This window comes from Barbus barbus, assembly GCF_936440315.1.
Source record: "Barbus barbus genome assembly, chromosome: 6".
In the NCBI taxonomy this organism is placed as follows: Eukaryota; Metazoa; Chordata; class Actinopteri; order Cypriniformes; family Cyprinidae; genus Barbus; species Barbus barbus.
In genome coordinates this window covers 2,290,911-2,309,854 of record NC_136734.1, presented here as the reverse complement: position 1 = coordinate 2,309,854, position 18,944 = coordinate 2,290,911, and the positions used below count along the sequence as shown (strand labels likewise).

Sequence of the window (18,944 nt, the reverse complement as noted above, 5' to 3'; positions counted from 1 at the left end):
TACTGCCATGGCATCACAGTTCATGCTGCTCATCTGGAAATGTTTTTTCTTATATGCTTCAAACAAAAACATCTTAAAAATACGGGTGCGGATGATGGAAAACTGGATGACATATTAAATGCATTAATATAGCTAATATTAAAACAGAATATCCTGCCCTGAGTCACTTTAAATGCTGATTTGTCCATTTTTCTTGACACATGACACTGATAGAAAATTCATGGAAAACTTTTTGCACCACACCTTTGACCCGAACACGTGACTGACCTTCGCTGCATGTACAAAAACACACAGACTTTTACAGTAAAATCTGCTCTCTGGGGAGCAAACGTTCCCACCGCACAGGTCCCTTTGAGAAATTTAGTCTTTTTTCTACACTGTAAAAAGATTTGAAGTATTACAAGGTTCCTGTACCTCACGATTGAGTAATTTTCCACTAAGTGTGATTACTGGAGTGAGGATTTTAGCATTTTAAATATGCAATTTATTAAAGATTTTATGTAGAAAAATACACGATGAAAATAGAAAAATTAATATTCGTTCCAGAAACATCCAAAACTTTGTGATTTTGTTCATTTGAATCATTTCCAGATGCTATGATTGTAGAAACCCTGATATTACATACTTATATTTTGGGGTACATTTATATAAAGATCATTTGGAGCACAAGTTCAGTTCAACTCAAAGTTCATAACACTGAACTTGCAGCTTTATTGTCTGGCAGTTCATACACTTGCACTTTGGTCTTAACATCTGTCTGGGACGGGGTCAAGAAACAACCTCATCTAGTCTTTAGCAGCGTGACACTGTTATTGCAGCTGTGCATGGTTGCAGTAATACCGGCCTTTCCTTATAAACAGTCCCGTGTTTCCTGTTCAGAGTCATTTCACGCTTGCAATTTAGTCTGTTTCAATGTACTGCACTGACAGCAGCTGCAAAGCATCACACTGTTGATTTCCCCTCATTTTATTTGAGAAAAACACCTTTGTTTTGTTGAGGTTGAGCTACAAAAGCTGATTCTACATCGCCCTCTTGTGTCAGACTAATCGGTTCATATATGCATGTTTGAAGATTCAGGATTCTCACAGCTTTGACCAATTAATTTCCATTGCTTATGATTTAAAACTATAGACACAGCTGGGATAGATTTCCATTTGTGTTTCAGATGGCAATGTAAACCATTTTACACATCAGATGTCTAATTATGGAACCATTATAGTTTTTGTTAATAGCTTGAATTATTTAAAATTGTAGGTTTTCCATTTTCATTTTAAGATGCTAATAATTTTGTTGTTTTGTCATTATTTAATATTTTTATACTGATTTATTTCACTTTTAGTTTTTGTTATTTTATTACAAAGTTAATCTTTTAAATAAAAATGTGGCGTTTCCTCAGCAAATAGCTAAAAAAAAAAAAAAAAAAAAAAAAAAAATTATATATATATATATATATATATATATATATATATATATATATATATATATATATATATATATATATGAGTAAAAAAAAAAAAAAAAAACATGATTTCAGTTAACAAATATTTTTTTTTTATGGTTTTAGTTTACTATAATAACCCTGATACTAGTATCTCCAATAACACAAAATTATTTTCTTAAAATGTTTTTAATTTCCGTACTTGGAAAATTAAATAGAAAAATTAAAATTAATTTAAAAAAAGAAAACTACATTTTTTTTATTACCCTATTGGCATTTTTCTTGTTTAAATAAATTTTTGTTTTTTAGAAAACAAGACTATATATATTATGTATTTTTGCTTGTGAATGTATCTTGATTTAAGAATATTTTGAAATTTTTACTAGAAAACAAGTAAAAAAATACTCAGAAATTTCTACTGCTTTTAACATTTCATTAACTTCTATGACATGTTCTTTTATAGGCACACAAACAATCAGACACACATTGCAGGGACGAAACAGGACTACGTGTTTATCAAAACTCTCCTTTTATTCTGCGCTTCAGAAACAGTCATCAGAACAAACATGTAGCGAAACATTACGCTCAGTTGAGTTTATCAAAGTACTTGAGTTTGCCTGAAGGGTCTGGGATAATCTGTGTAGAAACAGGAGAAATACAGAGAGATACTGTAACCTGTGATCATACACAGAAACACACACACACACAGAAATCTTACCGTATCACTGCCAGGCTTCCATCCAGCTGGACACACTGACATCAGAGAGACAACAGAGACAATCAGTAACACCAAACCCTTACATTTATATGATGCACACTCATAAACTTAAGTATGTGTGATATAAGCTTTTTATTTTACAATGTTCTGGTGGGTAATGCATAATACAATTAGAGATTGACAGATATGGACTAACATGTCACTGTCCAAACACTTCATTCCACATTTCAAGATTAAAATGTTTACACTTTCATATATATGTATATATATAAATAAATGAACTAATGAAAAAGATAGATTTCTCTTGTTAGTTGAATGTAAGCATTTGCTTTCATATATTCTACTATATGCAGTAATACAGATATAAATGCATAAATAATTCAGATGATATTTAATAACTTCTAAAATAATTCACTTAATCTGATTATGCCATGTTGTTTTAGTATTACTTATAGACTGTGGTTTTTATTAATATTTTGAATTCGCTTTTATTTTTTATATTTTCAGATTTCATTTTCATGTTAATTTAAAATGTTTGTTTGTACGTGGGTCAAAGACGAAAAAGGGTTTAAACTTGTGTAATACTGCTTTAAATTGTTGTTTTTCCCTCAAAAAAATTAAAATGTTTTCTGTTTAATTTAAATTACAATTTTGCTTTTGTTTTCTGAGCAAAAAAATAAATATCATACATTTTTCCCTGATTTACAGAAGACACTCACTAAAATGTCATTCAGTGTAACAATCTTGTCAGGCACATTTACAACAAAAATCAATTTATGACATATTGAGACTAATTACTTTCACCCCAAATACTAATTAGTAGTAATTTTACATTTTTTAAAATTTGCCACTATACTAGGTTTAGCCCATTTGTCAGTAAGAATTTTTTACTCATTTAAAACGCAATATATTTATTATATATTTTAATATGTACAAGTCAGAATAAGCATGCTTTTTGAATTTCTACATAAATATTGTTACACTGAATGACAATGTAACATTTCAACCAAATTTTGACATTTTATTCTCCACAAAATTATTTAAAACCTTAAAAGTAGACACTTTACTTACATTTAATGTTCTTTCTATGGACATAATCACTTTTGTTGCGGGACATTTTAGCGTCTTTGACCCATGTATTCTATTTGTATTTATTTTATTTCCACTTTTCAGCTACCACAATCTATTTTTAATAGCTCTAGTTAACAATAACAACTCTGTTCTGAATATGAGGTGATGCGAAAACCCACTGTCTTTAGTTAAAATTATTAATCTCAAACTCTGTATTTGCATCCAAATATTCTAAGTATTAAAATAGATTAAAGATATAATTTCATAAATCAGTGTGTTAAAATTGGCATCCCTAGAAAAGTCAAAAAAAAAAAAAGTTGAAAGTGTCATCAATGTAAGATGTGAAATGATGAATAACCGCAGTACCTTCTCCGTGTTTGTCGGTGTACTGGAAGGCCTGCACCAGCCTGAGGGTCTCGTCAACAGAGCGTCCCACAGGCAGGTCGTTCATGGTGATCTGTCTGAGGACACCCTTATCATCGATGATGAAGAGACCTCTAAAAGACAGCAGAGGATAAAACCACATAACTCAGCAAGAAAGTCATTCATGTAATATTGAAACAAGCTTTGAAATCAGGGTTCTGATTTTTCACTGAATGCCTATTTTGTTTATGTTTATACATACATTTGTAAAATCCATTTTACAAGATTAAGGTCCAACAGGGTCAAAAAATGAAAAGGCCTAGTTTCAGTACCGCAGCGTGTGTCCCTGATCCTCGAGAAAGACGCCGTAGTCTTTGGATATCTGATGAGTGAGGTCAGAAAGAAGAGGGATTTTCATTGGTCCGAGACCGCCTTGTTTCCTGGGTGTGTTGATCCTGATAAAAAGAAACTAGCGGTGTGTCCATTCACAGTCCTCACTTATATAAGATATCACATTTAATCATCTCAAAGTCCATGTTTAAATGTGTGTAGAGGAAGCAGCGTGTCCTCACCAGGCCAGGTGAGTGAACTGAGAGTCCACCGAGCAGGCGACCACCTCTGCGTTGATGGCCTGAAACTCATGCACACGATCACTGAAGGCGATGATCTCAGTAGGACACACAAACGTGCTGTGGATCAACACAACCAGTCAAGCGTTCACAATAATTAACTGTTTCTAGTGTTTTTGTAGGAAGTCTCTTCTGCTCACAGAGGATGCATTTATTTGATCAAAAATACAGTAAAAGCACTAACCTTGTGAAATAATATTACAATTTTTAAATAACTGTTTTCTATGTAAATATATATTTTAAAATGTCATTTATTTCTGTGATGCGCAGCTGAATTTTCAGCATCAGCGTCACACGATCCTTCAGAAATCTTTCTAATTTGCTGATTTGCTGCATTTCTGATTATGTTGAAAACAGTTGTGCTGCTTCATATTTTATTTTTGTGGAAACTGTGATACTGTATCGTTCAAACAAGAAAAAGGAAACGTATGCTTTTATTCAAGAATGCATTAAAGTGATTGAAAATGACAGTAAAGACATTTAATGCCACAAAAATGTTTTCAAATAAATTATGTTCTTTTGAACAAAGAATCCTGAAAAATCAAATGCATCACAGTTTTCACAAAAATATGAAGCAGCGCAACTGTTTTCAATATTGATCATAATTAGAACCATTATTAATAGAACACCAGCAATAACTGGGCATCAAATCAGTATATTAGAATGATTTCTGAAGATCATGTGATGCTGAAGACTGCAGAAATGATGCTGAAAATCCAGCTTTGATCACAGGAATAAATTACATTTGACAATATATTCACATAGAAAACAGCTATTTTAAATTATAAAAATATTTCACAATATTTCTGCATTTATTGTTCATCAAATATGTGACTTCTATTAAAAACATTAAAAGTCTTCATGATTTTAAACGTGGGATGAGTGTTTTGTGCATTAATTAAGAGTAACTAAAGCTAATGCAGTCAAAGCATGCTCACAAGTCCAGAGGGTAGAAGAAGAAAACCAGGTATTTTCCTTTGTAATCGGACAGTTTCAGATCCTTAAACTCGCCATTGATCACAGCTGTTCCTTCCCAGTGTGGTGCTGGTTTTGAGACTGAAAAGAAACATAACACAGGATTTATTACTCTAAGGAATCATATCCCAACCTCCATTATTAATGCCGATATGTTAGTGCATATATGATCTACTGTCTCTTTAAGAGATTCAATAGCATGCTGAAAAAATTTTAAAATCATGACGTGTGCTTAAAAGCAATGCACTTTTATACACTGTTAAAATGACAAATAAACAGCACATATCACAAACACTAATGTGATTAATTGTTCTGATAATGCATCAGATCAACTGTCATGCTGACAAACCTTCTGGAGCAATTTATGCAATATTCATTATCTCCAAAATAACTTTTAAGGCAATTACACAGACGTTTAATTCAGACCCGTCCACACATTTCTCAATGCTAACAGGCTAATAGTAGTAAGTGTTGACAGCTGTTAGAGACATATGCAAAATCACATACAATTAATGGCTATTTAAAAATATATATTTAATAGCAAATTTTCGTTTTAACGAATGCACTGAGCATGCATCTGATTGCTGGAAACGCACTTTTGGCTTTGCTCAGGTGTAAGGAGTGATCAGAGACGGGGACGCGGAAAGCCTCTCCGGGATAAACGTGTCCTCCGGCGTAATTATAGCACTCCTGCTCCTTCTTCCAGTCTGCACCGTCACACACAACCGACTCGGTGACTAAAAGAAGTGTGCAAACCACGCCGAGCCATTCTCTGGGCGTTTTAATGCAGCGACTGACATCCATTGCTAAGTCTCGCAGGAAGCACGTCTCTCTTAGTTTGATTATTATTCCTTCTTCTCCTGCAGCGCACAGGCGTCATCGATCTGTATGTTGATCGGACCGACTGCAGCCGCATTCCATTGAGCGGGTCTGACGGTGCTGTACATGATGTAGAGATCTGGGCTTTCCGCTCCAGCGCGCCATCAGGAATCACTTATTTATTTATTTTCCTCATTTATAATTATTTAGTTTTTTTTACATTTCTTGATCAACAATGTAATAATATCTGTTGCTACTGTGCACATACAAAGACAGTTCACGAATGGGAGAGCGCGCATGGCGGGACAGTCCCGCCTTCTAAATGAAAGAGCCAATCGTTGATTGGTAAAGTCATTGCGTCACTGCAGCGGCCGTTAGAAGCCCCGGTTCCCATAGAAACCTGGCAGCTGCGCGTGCGCAGTCATAAGCGCGTTGGAGCTACGCATGCGCACTGGCTGGTCTAGCTTGAAAAATAAGCTTTTAAACGCTATTTGAGCATAACAATCAACATTCATGGGGCAGTTCATTTCAGATTTTATTTCTGATTTAGATAGGACTTGGTCTTGTCTGAGTCGCCCGGAGACTTTGCAAATATGAACGGACTTTCCTTGAAAGGGGCATATAGTGCATAATATTTGATTCCAAGATTAGTTGCCTAGCCAAAATATCGGTATGAAGACGCTGGTAAATTTACTATTTAAAAAGAAAGAAAAGCAGTTGTCTGTCTCTGTCAGTCAGTGCTCGATATTTCGGTCATCCGGGTCACACAGTGGTCTGACTCTGTATGTGATCGTCACATCCGGTCAGGGCGGGCGCACGCTGGCGGGATTTCGCCGGATTAAAGCTTTTTAAACCGAATAATTGGTTAGTATTGGCCATAAAGTTATTATTTTGTGGTTTACCACCAATTTGTAACATCTACTGAAAGTTATACGTCATAATAATCCAAGATTGTCTGAGCGCGTGGCTCTTTGTGGCGGTTAGCGACTTTTCCTTCATAAATCGACGCCTTGTGTTCTTCATCGCTTTATGAATCATTATTACTTTATTATAGTTTAGGCATGTGTACATTCATTATATACACACAATACTCTCTCACGAGCTATTGACAAAAATAGGAGTCTAGTCAGTGTTACCGTCGAAATGAGTGATTTGAATGGGGTTTGTGCGTGAAATAGGGATACAGCCTGCAATTAATAATAAACACGTTTATCTGCACGCTCTTGTTTCACAGCAAAGCTTTTCTGATACTCGTCCTTATGGCCGACAGCGACGATGAGTACGACCGCAGACGAAGAGACAAGTTCCGCAGGGAGAGGAGCGACTACGACCGGTCCCGGGAGAGAGAGGACCGCCGCAGGGATGACTGGAACGACCGGTGAGAAGTAATCTGCTGAAGGAACACACTTCAGACACAGTATTATGCTGCAGATAGTGGGATAATAAGTCTCAGAAATGGAGCAGAGGTTTCTTGTCCATTCGGGGTGTGAGATTTTTCAAGAGTAAGGCCGTAAACATGTCTTAAACACTGGGGGACAAAAACAAATTGTTTGCTTTTTACATTAAGCATTTGCATATTTTGAAAAATGCACACATTCACTCTTAAATGCATGCCTAATATGCTGAAAACATCACATTTGATTATGAATTACCTGAATGACATATCCAAAATAAAAAGTTGAGGTTTACATTACTAGCTTTGTTTCCATCCTCCTATTTTTTATGCAAATTTTGGGATATAACCTATAAAAACACTGATTGGAAACGCCAAGATGTGCAAAAAAATGTGTAAAAGTTTTGCATATAGGCAAATATGGCACAGTTTTCACAAATTTTAATTTTAGTGGATTTCAGGACCCCAAAACACCATTGTTGCGTTATTGAATGGCCAAAACACAAAGTTTTTGATTTTTTGTTGAAAAGTCATTTAAACACTCCTTAAGAAGACATGCATAAACTATGATGGAAACACATTTACCGAATAAATTGCAGCAATTTTTAATTTTATTAATGATATTTTGGCCAAATCTGATTGTTATCTTGTATGAGACTTGTATGTTTGCATATTTTTATATATATTTCTTGTGGTTGTCGTTTACTGGCGGCCCTCGGCTAGAGAGTGGGACAGAGGCCGCGAGCGACGCAGCCGAGGGGAGTATCGTGACTACGAGAGGGGCAGACGAGAGAGGTTTTCCCCTCCACGTCATGACATGAGCCCTCAGCAGAAGCGCATGAGGAGAGACTGGTAAGAACAACTGTGTTTATAAGGGAAGTGATCACTTTTAAACTTCTGTTTTGAAACCTAGCCAGGTTGGCTTGCTGTCTCCAGCCTACATGGGCAGTATCCTAATTTAAATGTGACTTCACAAGCGGCCAAAATAAAATTAATTGCTTTATATTTTAAAAGATCAATGAAATGGTTAATGGTATGCCTTCAATTGATTACCACAGTTGTTTTTTTTAATTAATTGAAAAATGTTAAGCAAATGAAAGGGCCATATTATTGCAAAGATTTTGTTTACGTTATATTTCTGGGTTTTTGTGCCTTTTATTTTGAGAGCACAGTGGAGAGATGACAGGAAAGTATTGGGGTGGAGAGAGGGGAGCGGGATCAGCAAAGGACCTCGAGGTGGGAATCAAACTCGGGTCACTGTGAGCACAGTTGTGCTACATGTCGACGCACTAACCACGAAGCTGTCAGCGCCAACATATTATTGCAAATATTTTCATAAGCTGTTAATGTTTTGTGAATTCAGTTAGACAGGTTTTTTTGGATTGTTTTAAACCTTACAGAATCCCCAAAAAATGAAAATGGAAGACATGAAAAATTAAACAGAATTTGGGAAAATAAAAAGGGATTTCATAGGGCCCCAAAAAGTCTTTTTGAATTTCTAATGAATTGTTTAGACATGTTTTATAAATTACACATGCTTTTTTTGGTGTCATATTTAATTTGACCATTAAAATGGAATCCAGAAAAACTCAAACGGGAAAAAATTGAAAACTAAAATGGTTTACTGTAAGCATAAAAATACAAAGCATGCACAAATAGTGAGGAGTGTGTCTATGATGCCTTAAAATACTTCCTATGTAGGCAGCTCACTGGGTTTTGAAATGAAGCCAAAGAGATCAAATGCCTACATAAATCTCTTCTACGTTATTCTCAGGGATGACCATGGAGGTGACCCTTACCATGGTGGCTATGACCTTGGTTATGGAGGTGGTGGAGGACCCAGCTACGCACCTCCGCAGCCGTGGGGTCACCCTGACATGCACCTGATGCAGCCTCATCATGGAATCCCCATCCAGGCCAGGTGAGTCTGAAGGAAACGAGCAGCTCTACAGTCCACCATTCCCTTGGATTTAACCTGTTAACAACACCACTCTGGTCTTCCTTCAGGCTGGGAAACATCCATGATATGGATCTTGGTCCTCCCCCTCCTGTGATGAAGACCTTTAAGGAGTTCCTGCTGTCCCTGGACGACTCAGTGGATGAGACCGAGTCGGTCAAACGCTACAATGAGTACAAGATCGATTTTAGGCGTCAGCAGATGCAGGACTTCTTCCTGGCCCATAAAGATGAAGAGTGGTACGATAACAGTTACTGTTTTTGCTTTAGTGTTTTGTTTTGGTAGTGTTTGTGCATTAAGCTAGTGATCGAGGAAAAGCAAGTCCCACATCTAAGCACAGAAGTGGCCAAATTCTGCACCTATCAGCCTCTGAAAATACGACTGTATTCTGTTAATTATTGATTTTGCCTGGAGTTAAGATGAATAATGTGGATTTGGCTGCACAATTTTATCTTGCACCTCCGAGTGTGACTTTGAATATCCTTTAATCAGTAGTTTACTACAGTCAGTTTTGAGGGTGAAGTTACATGAAGGAGCCTTTTAAAGTTGTAGTTCATCCAAAATAGTAAATTTTTATAATTTTCTTTTTTGCATGAACTATTCCTTTAAATCTTGATTGCTCCTGATATGCAGTTATTTCTAAATAATGACTACTGTCTCATCAGTTTGTCTCCACAGGGACTGAATTGGTCTCATCATTGACTTGTTTCCTGTGTTTTTAACATTCATTTAATTTCAGGTTTTGCATATTGTTTATTGGTTTACAAATTAACACAAATCCTTCTTCCCTCCATCACCACAAGGTATTGGAAGATGAGAAAATCTCTTGGACCCGTCGCAGGAGTCGCTGTTAGTTAGTCAGGGTTTGCACTGCGCACAATGCAGCTGCCATTAGAATCCAAGTACCAGGGCTTTTAGCTAGACAGTCGAACACTCACAATCCAAACCTACCGTCGCGGTCACGGATATTTTTTTTTTTTTTTTTTTGTAGTGTGTGATGCCTTTCTTCCCCTTTTTCTTTTTCATTTTTGATATTTGGATCAATCAAACCCCCCCCCAAAAATGCAGAAATGGTGTGTATGTACACACTCCTCTGAGAAGACCGCTCTCAGTGTAAATGTGTTGTAATGCGGGGAGTACATCAGGTAAATTTAGTGCACACAATGGAAAATGTTTTGAAACTGTTTTGATTCTCGTTTCTTGATAATGCATCAGTTTCTATTGTTGTTTTACTTCTTATTTTTTGTGTCTACTTCTATGGTGGTGAGTCTACCTTACTCTATTATACACACTTAAACACAAGTTTTGTATATAGCATGAAAGTGGGTCAATTATGTGAGATAATGGAATTGTTGGTTTACATTAGATTTATCAAAGCACTTTTAGATGTGTAGAAGGCAGGATATAACTAGCAGGTCTTTTGGTGACTAGTTTGTGAGGTTGACTTCAAAAATAGTTGCTAACATGCTGTTTTTTTTCTTCCCCAAATACCCCATTTGTCCCTCTTTCTCCTTTCTGTCTACCTGTCAGGTTTCGTTCGAAGTACCACCCCGATGAGGCAGGGAGACGTAAAGCAGAAGCCCACAGTGCTCTACAGAACCGACTGAACGTCTACATGTTCCTGATGGACAATAACTGGTTTGAACCTGTCTCTTTGGACATAGAGCATGCTCCACAAATCACCAAGATTTTAGATGCAGGTAAAGAGAAATGCTTTTCATTTGCTATTTTAAATGTCTAAAAAATGTAAAATGTAATTTGCCCAATCTGTTCATTGGTAATGAAGAACTATGGCAGTCAGTTACACGTGCCCTTTTCTCAAAGCATGTGCTTCGTTTGTCTCTATTAGCCGTAATAAAGATGGAAGGAGGAATGGAAAAGGACCTGCGCATCCTGGAACAGCCCACCGAGGAAGAGGAGGAGCGAGAGAGACTGTCATCTGGTGGACCTGGTTCTGAAGCTCCCAAACAGGATGAGCCCAGGCCTGCGGATGTTGAGCGCAAACCCTCGACTGAAAAGGACAAGATGGTGCGTGAATGTTGCATAACGGAGCAAAATATCTTGCAGTATTGGGATGATCTTTGTAACGATGGATAATATTGTGTCTATAGGGTGAGGTTGATGAGGGCACTGAGAAGGATGCAGCCGCTTCTGCAGGAGGAAGTGAAGGAGAGGAGAAGACTGAGAAAGAAGCACCTGCTGAACCAATCCAAGAACCCAAGAAGGTGAGTTCCCAAGGCGTCAGAACTTGGCTAAGTGGATGTACGGTCTGTTGGGTCAAACTGTTTTGTAACTTTAATAGATGTTAGTACATCTACTTACATTAATTGCAATCTGGTGTTTTGACATTAGCTAAGCAAGAAGAGAAAGCGGAAGCACAGTGGAGACAGTGAAGATGAAGCCAGTGCGTCTGACAGCGAATCTGATTCTGACTCTGACTCAAACTCTCACTGCTCGGAGAAACCTTCAGAAAGAGAGAGAGAACCAGACGAGGGAGAGGATAAGGAGGAAGAGGAAGAAGAGGAGGGGGAAGGTCAGTGTCAAGGCTTCTGACAAAGAATCATATGTGTCAAAGTGTCATGGTTGTGACACCTGTGTTTCTGGTCTTTTAAAGCTGCTGATGTGAAGGAGAGAACGGAGGAGCAGAAGGAAAGGGAGAAGGAAAAGGAAAGGAAACCAAAGGACGATCAGCCTCCACGACCTCGACCTCTTCACAGGACATGCTCGCTCTTCATGAGGAGCATCGCTCCAACCATATCTAAAGCGGAGATCGTTGCTGTAAGTGTGCACGCAAAGCAATGCAGATTTTTGCTGTTATTGTCCATGAGTTATCTAAATGCTGCTACTTTTAATTAATTTATTTTTTTTGCAGCTGTGTCGACGTTATCCAGGATTTATGCGTGTTTGTTTGTCAGAACCGCAGCCAGAGCGCAGGTAAGTTGAAGTTAGATTCACCTTTGAGTGGATTCTTATCTTTAGCTTATTGAGAATATTTGGGGTTGCATTTTCTGTTAAGCTGATTTAAAATATGTATTCAGGGTCATCGTTGGGCCTTAACTCTTTGGTGCTCTTTGATCATTTTTGACCAAAATTTTATGCTTTATTTATTTTTACACTTCATCAGAATGGTACTAAACTTGGTAAAGGTTTTGGAACTTGCTATTTGAACACAACATTCATGGGTTAAGTAGTCCTGAAAAAAATATTTCTTGTACTCCTCACTGTTAAGAATGACCGCATTGGAAACAAATGTCATCTAGTGGAAACGTTTGGTGTTGCGCCCAAACAAAATCGGATGTATCAAACCTTACATTTGGAACACTACTTGTTTAGATTTATGGCTTTGATTTTTCTTGCAGTTTTAGAGTAAAATTAAATAGTAAAGAGACCAAAATTAAATCTGTGCTGCAAAGCACTCAAGAATTATGGTTTAAGTTGGAAATTGAATTTTCAGGTCAAAGCTCAAAGTAGTTAACAGGATAAACTGCTGCATAAATATTCTTAAAATTCCCTACTATATATATATATATATATATATATATATATATATATATATATATATATATATATATATAAAAAAAAAAAAAATTTGAACCCAAATGTAGTACATTAATTTCATTGCAATAAATAAATGTGGCCATTTTTGACTGCTACATTGGGAGCACCAGAGGGATGTCATAAATTCAGGTTTCTGTACTATGTGCAGGTCTAAAAGTTAACCTAAATAATATTTAAATCTTAGATTAATGTTATCTGTATTTGCACCAATATAAAATGTTTCGCTAAATAATTTCAATATACTAAAGGAGACATTGGGGACTCTTTTAAAAAAAAAAAAAAAAAAGCAAAATTTTCCGTTTCTGTGAGTCAGGTTTTTCAGGCGCTGTTGGGTGACCTTCGACAGAGGTGTGAACATTAAAGAGATCTGCTGGAACCTGCAGAACATCCGGGTGAGTTCTAGAATCACTGGCTTGAGGAACCACCATGTGTAGCAAATGTCTCGCTCAATGTCTTCCCCTGTTCCTCTCTGAGCAGCTGCGGGACTGTGAGCTGGCTCCTGGAGTCAATCGAGATCTGGCACGTCGTGTGCGGAACGTAAACGGAATGACTCAACACAAGCAGGTTCTGCGTAATGACATCAAGCTGGCTGCTAAACTGATCCATGCACTGGATGACAGGGAGAGGCTGTGGAGCCACAAACCCAGAGAAGAGACACACACTCTGGAGGTATTCTCACTGCACAGCTGATACAATTTGAAATGGTTTTGATTGTGAGATTGGATCTATTATTGATTGTTTTTCAATTTTTCTTATTTCCTGAAGCTCCCTGCTCAGAACCCCATTTTGAAGAACATCACTGATTACCTGATTGAGGAAGTGAGTGCAGAGGAGGAAGAGCTTATGGGAAGTGCAGGAGGAGCCGACTCTGAGGAGGGATCCAAAGAGGGAAACCCCACTGAGATAACTGTGGAGAGAGATGAAAAACTTGTCAAGGTCAGAAAAATTGTCATTATCAATTCACCCCAAAATCAGATGTAATACACTACACCACCATTCCAACAATAGTACCCTGTTTTCTTTGAGCACGTCTCACACCTACAAAATAATACATTTTGTAGTGTTTTTGGTTTTGACAACCCTGGACCAAAAAACCAGTCATAAGGGTCATTTTGTTTTTGATTGAGATTTATACATAATCTGAAAGCAGAATAAATAAGCATTCCATTGATGTATGGTTTGTTAGAAAAAGACAATATTTGGCCAAGATCCAACTATTTGAAAATCTAAAAAAAGTAAATCTCATTCTCATTGTCATCATTTTAGGAATTATTGTGCGTAACTGTCATTACAATGCAACACAGTTTAAAAGGTAAAAAGATATATGCTGATTCAGAAACTGATGTAGTTTGTGTTCTTAGTGCTTTCAGTGAAATAGTTGAGATCAATAAATGTAAATGAGAATTTCCGTCTTATTTCAGTTTGGCATTTAATTCAGGAGTGTAATGTGTTTGTCTCCTCCCAGGTGTTGGATCGTCTTCTGTTCTATCTGCGTATCGTACACTCTATTGATTATTATAACACCTGCGAGTACCCGAGCGAGGACGAGATGCCAAACCGCTGCGGCATTATCCATGTGCGAGGGCCCATTCCCCCCAACCGCATTACTCACAGAGAGGGTAAGCGCTGCCATTACTGCTAGCAACTGGCTGTGCTGTGATTTAATTTATTGTAATTATCTTTTGTATCCCAGTTTAATGTATAGTTGGTCGTATGAGAAAGTAGGTCTGGGCGATATGGCAAAAAATTTAAATCTCAATTTTTTTTTCCCAGAACGTTTGACCGATTCTTTTTACGATTTTTAACTAGTCAACTTGAAAATGTAACTATAACCTGATTCAAGTCACTTTTTCTTTATTAACCCTCTAGTTAAAGAAAATTATATTCCAAGTGCAGCACACATGAAGTTGTCAACATGATGTAAATTAAAAAAAAAATCACATTAAATATCTTTGCAGAAAAGATGCATGAACTAGCCTACAACTACGTCTTGTACAAACTTGTCTTATACATGCACTATATTGCCAAAAGTATTGGCACCCCCTTCTAATGAACATGTTTGACTACTTTAGTCATTTCTATGAGTACAAATCTTAATGTTAAAGCATATAATGATATTCTAGGGAATTGTGTGCTTCTAATTTTATAGCAACAGTTTGGACCGAACCCTTTTCTATTCTAACATGACAGTGTCTCTGTGTATAAGACACGGTTCAAAAAGACATGATTGATTGAGTCAGTGTGGAAGAACTTGACTGGTCTGCAGAAAGACAAGTCCTGATCCCAGCTGAACACCTCTGGTGTGACTTTATATGCAGACCTTGAGCCAAAAACTCATCACCAAACACCAATGACTTGAATAGACACTATAAGGACAAAAGTGTTGGGACACCCCCTTCTTTAGAACAGAAGGCGGCACTAACAAAACTGTGACAACAAAGATAAAAACATAATTCATGTATTTAAAAATTGTATTTCCATCTCTGCTGCAACAGTTTTGGACGTGTCTAAAATGACAGAACCCTTATGTACAAGTCATGGTGTTTGGTGATGAGTTTTTGGCTCAAGGTCTGCATATAAAATGTTCAGAAATGGGCTAATATGAAGAAAATGCCTTAAAAAATCTCAAGTCAAGGTTTATAAAATTCAGAATGACTGAAGGTATGACATCAGTAGACTACTATAAATCTTCTGTAAAAACAACGGCATCACCGTTATGCAAACATGAATTATTAGACATATAGTAGTAGTTAATTTGCTTGCACTGCTTTTCCATAGTTTTTTTTTTTTCTATGTGAACATGTAGGAAGATTACATGTAGGAATTACACTTCACCATTAAATAAACCCATGTAACAAAGAAATGAGCTGATCTTGTTGACTTTTGATCCTCCTGTAGTGACTGACTGGCAGAAGATATTTGAAGAGAAGCTGGGAACCTTGTTCAGTGTGAAGGAATCCCTGTCTGAAGATGAGGCAGCAAAGATGGGCCGCAAAGATCCAGAACAGGAAGTGGAAAAGTTTGTGCTGTCCAACACACAGGAACTGGGCAAAGACAAGTGGCTTTGTCCTCTAAGTGGCAAAAAGTTTAAGGTGTGTGACATAACATGCTGCTTTGTTCATCTGGTGTCCTTAAGGCTCTGCAGGTCGGGTTAATAAAACTAAAATTATTGGAGTACAGTTTACAAGAATACACTATTTCAGTCCAAATTCTGTTACTTGATATTTCTATTTGCGAAATTTACTAGCCATTTTTGAGTGAATTTAATCTGTTAAATTAAAACCTTTTTTCCTGTTTAGGGAGGTTGTTCATTTTTGACAAAATCAATTAAAACATGAATCTCTCTCTAGGGCCCAGAGTTTGTGAGGAAGCACATTCTAAACAAACATGGCGACAAGATTGAGGAAGTAAAGAAAGAGGTCGTCTTTTTCAACAACTTCCTGATGGATGCAAAAAGACCCTCCATCCCAGAGATGAAGCCTCCACCTCCTCCAGGCCCAGGACAGGGTAAAAAGCACACATCAATCTTGCTGATTTTATATCGGAAGGAAAAAAATCACATCTCGCAAACATTTCTAATTTTTCTTTCTCTCATTAGGAGTGCTTTCCCCGGGAGGTCTTCCATTCCCACCTCAGGGTCCTCAAGGTCTCATGGGTTTTGGCCAACCCAGACCTCCAGTGATGGGTTATGGAGGTGTGTGTTTGTTGAAGTAGTAGAGTCAGAGTGAAAATTTTCATCAACACGGGCTTGAAGCTTTGGCATTTTCAGGAAGTCACGATGTGATTGCGAAATCATTTTTAATGCATCTCAGTTTCTGCAACATAAACGTTCTATCTAGCCTTTTCCTTTAAAAAAAAAAAAGTCTAAGCTTTGAAACTTGCTCAAGTTCTCTACAGCATTGGGTTCTCAGTCATGCCAAATTTCAGGTATTTATATATTCTAGTTTCCAGGCCATCAACAAGTCATTGAAAGGATTTTTTTTTATGTGCATTGATTGAATTTATGCAATGATAAACAATCAAATCATTAGTGCTTCGGTGAAACATATTTTTGAGGTGTTTTGATGTATATTGAGGTGTTTCTTTGACACTTTAACAGGTGGTCCTCCTTACCCACCCAACCAGTATGGTGGAGGCGGCAGAGGCAACTATGACAACTTCCGTGGACAAGGCGGTTACCCTGGAAAGCCTAGAAACAACCGGTGAGTCTGTCGTATTTCAGTTCTGTTTTAATTGTAGTTGGGGAACAGACTTGATATCGTTTTAGAAGCTCTTAGGATGATGATGGACAATATCTAATAAAATGTTGCTATGTCTTTTCCAGAATGATGCGCGGAGATCCTCGCAATATCATTGAATACCGTGACTTAGATGCTCCAGATGATGTGGACTTCTTTTAGAGCTCCAGTTTTATTCTCTCCATTTTAATATTTTTTATTTTTTTTTACCGTTGTCTCAGCATTTTCTGTTTTTTTTGCATTCATTCCAGAAGCTGCCCCTTACTGTCTTCTCCTGTTCGCTCATATGTATTACAGTAATGCTCCACCTGAAGTGAACGCATTTCCTTTGTTGAACATCAATGCATACTCAGTGTTATAGATATTGAGCTTGTGGCCTTTTTTCTTCCAATAAAACTTTGATTTGGAACCTTTTTGTGTGCTGTGTTGGTTTTTAAATACAATTAAATTTGATTTACTTTTTTTTTTTTAATTGTTATAAATTAGTGTTTTATATCTCATTTAAAAAAAAAAAAAAAAAGCAATCATGTTCACAGTAAAGCACTTGCAATGGAAGTAAACTGTTAGCAATGCACGGGCTAAAAAATGGGTAGTTTGTATTTTTGCACTCGAATTAATTTAAAAAGCCAGTTTATTTGCTCCATATCTTTAAGGTAAATTGTTCTTCACTAGGTGGATGAGTTCCTGCGAGTGGAGTTTGTGTAAATGGTTTCTTTCTGGTACACGCATTGTGTTGTACTTGATCCTTTTATGTATTTTTTTTGTATTTTTAATTTGTTTGATAATTCTGAGTTAATGAAAATGGCGCATATTCAACCTTTTTTCATATTTCACCCGTATTTCCTTTCGTCTATTTTACATAAAGTACAAAAATATTGACAATAAGGATAAAAATGTCTGCATTGAATCCCCATATTTAATCCCAGGGCCATTTTGACATTCATTCATTCTTTGTTAATAGGCTTGCATTCTGTTGGCAAGGTTTCATTTTCTTAACTAATGCAGTTAAAAACAAATCGGTGAAAGAAAATCCTTTTTTTTTTTTTTTTTTTTAAACAGACATTTTTGTCCTTTAAGGACCTTTGTGTAACCTTTTTAATATGATACACTAGGGTTACGTTTTTTACTTTTGGGAGTGAGGACAAACACTTTTCTGTAGTAATTGTCCATCATCCTACAAATGTGCTCAATAGAGTTAAACTTGTTTAACTTAGAATATTCCTTAAGCTTTGAATGAAATCATATTTACTGTGTATATATAGCTCCAAATGTTAATGCAATAGGTTGACAGCCTCTCATCAGTAAGTTTAAAAAGAGGTCTGATGATTAGTATTTTAATGTGTAAGAATTAAAAAGCAAGATTCTGGGTCATTCAGGGCAGATGTGATCAAATTTATAGATCAAGTTTAAGGCATGAATTACTCTTCCTTCCCGAGTTCAGTATATTTTTAAAAAGCACAAGCTCAGCACAGCCGCAGTGCTTTGTTTACTCCGCTTAAGTCATGCAAGGAAAAAGACCAAATAGCACATCAATGCATAAGAAAAAGTATATTTATAGCATTCAAAATGACATGGAATCGGGCACATTTTGGAAACCGTCCTGCAACACTGGTAATCTTTAGATAATTGATAGCTAGTAGTTTTACATGTTGATAAATCATCAAAATGCATGACTGTAAAAAAATAAAAAAAAATGTAAGGGTAATTTTCTGCCAGGTCATGATTCATGGACATTTCTGCAAACCCTAACACAACGCAATGAAGTGCAACATTCAAAATACATGT

General features: G+C 36.7%; 2 protein-coding genes across 2 annotated transcripts; one reads left to right on the top strand and one right to left on the bottom strand.

Moving 5' to 3' along the window:
• Window positions 1-1,945: 1,945 nt before the first annotated feature.
• On the bottom strand, window positions 1,946-6,298 carry prdx4 (peroxiredoxin 4). The gene is made up of 7 exons (XM_079417978.1): window positions 5,791-6,298; window positions 5,158-5,275; window positions 4,163-4,279; window positions 3,923-4,045; window positions 3,594-3,724; window positions 2,157-2,191; window positions 1,946-2,074 (listed from the first exon to the last, which is right to left on the bottom strand). The coding sequence occupies exons 1-7, from the start codon at window positions 5,996-5,998 to the stop codon at window positions 2,024-2,026; spliced, it is 783 nt and encodes a 260-aa protein (XP_079274104.1). The 5' UTR covers window positions 5,999-6,298; the 3' UTR covers window positions 1,946-2,023.
• A 444-nt stretch (window positions 6,299-6,742) lies between these two features.
• On the top strand, window positions 6,743-17,572 carry srrt (serrate RNA effector molecule homolog (Arabidopsis)). Its single transcript, XM_079418066.1, has 20 exons — window positions 6,743-6,877; window positions 7,248-7,391; window positions 8,130-8,258; window positions 9,181-9,327; window positions 9,414-9,602; window positions 10,894-11,063; window positions 11,213-11,391; window positions 11,475-11,588; window positions 11,716-11,896; window positions 11,978-12,141; window positions 12,236-12,297; window positions 13,235-13,313; window positions 13,399-13,590; window positions 13,687-13,857; window positions 14,387-14,540; window positions 15,820-16,013; window positions 16,272-16,428; window positions 16,520-16,615; window positions 17,021-17,123; window positions 17,246-17,572. The coding sequence occupies exons 2-20, from the start codon at window positions 7,273-7,275 to the stop codon at window positions 17,319-17,321; spliced, it is 2,676 nt and encodes an 891-aa protein (XP_079274192.1). The 5' UTR covers window positions 6,743-6,877; window positions 7,248-7,272; the 3' UTR covers window positions 17,322-17,572.
• The last annotated feature ends 1,372 nt before the right edge of the window (window positions 17,573-18,944 follow it).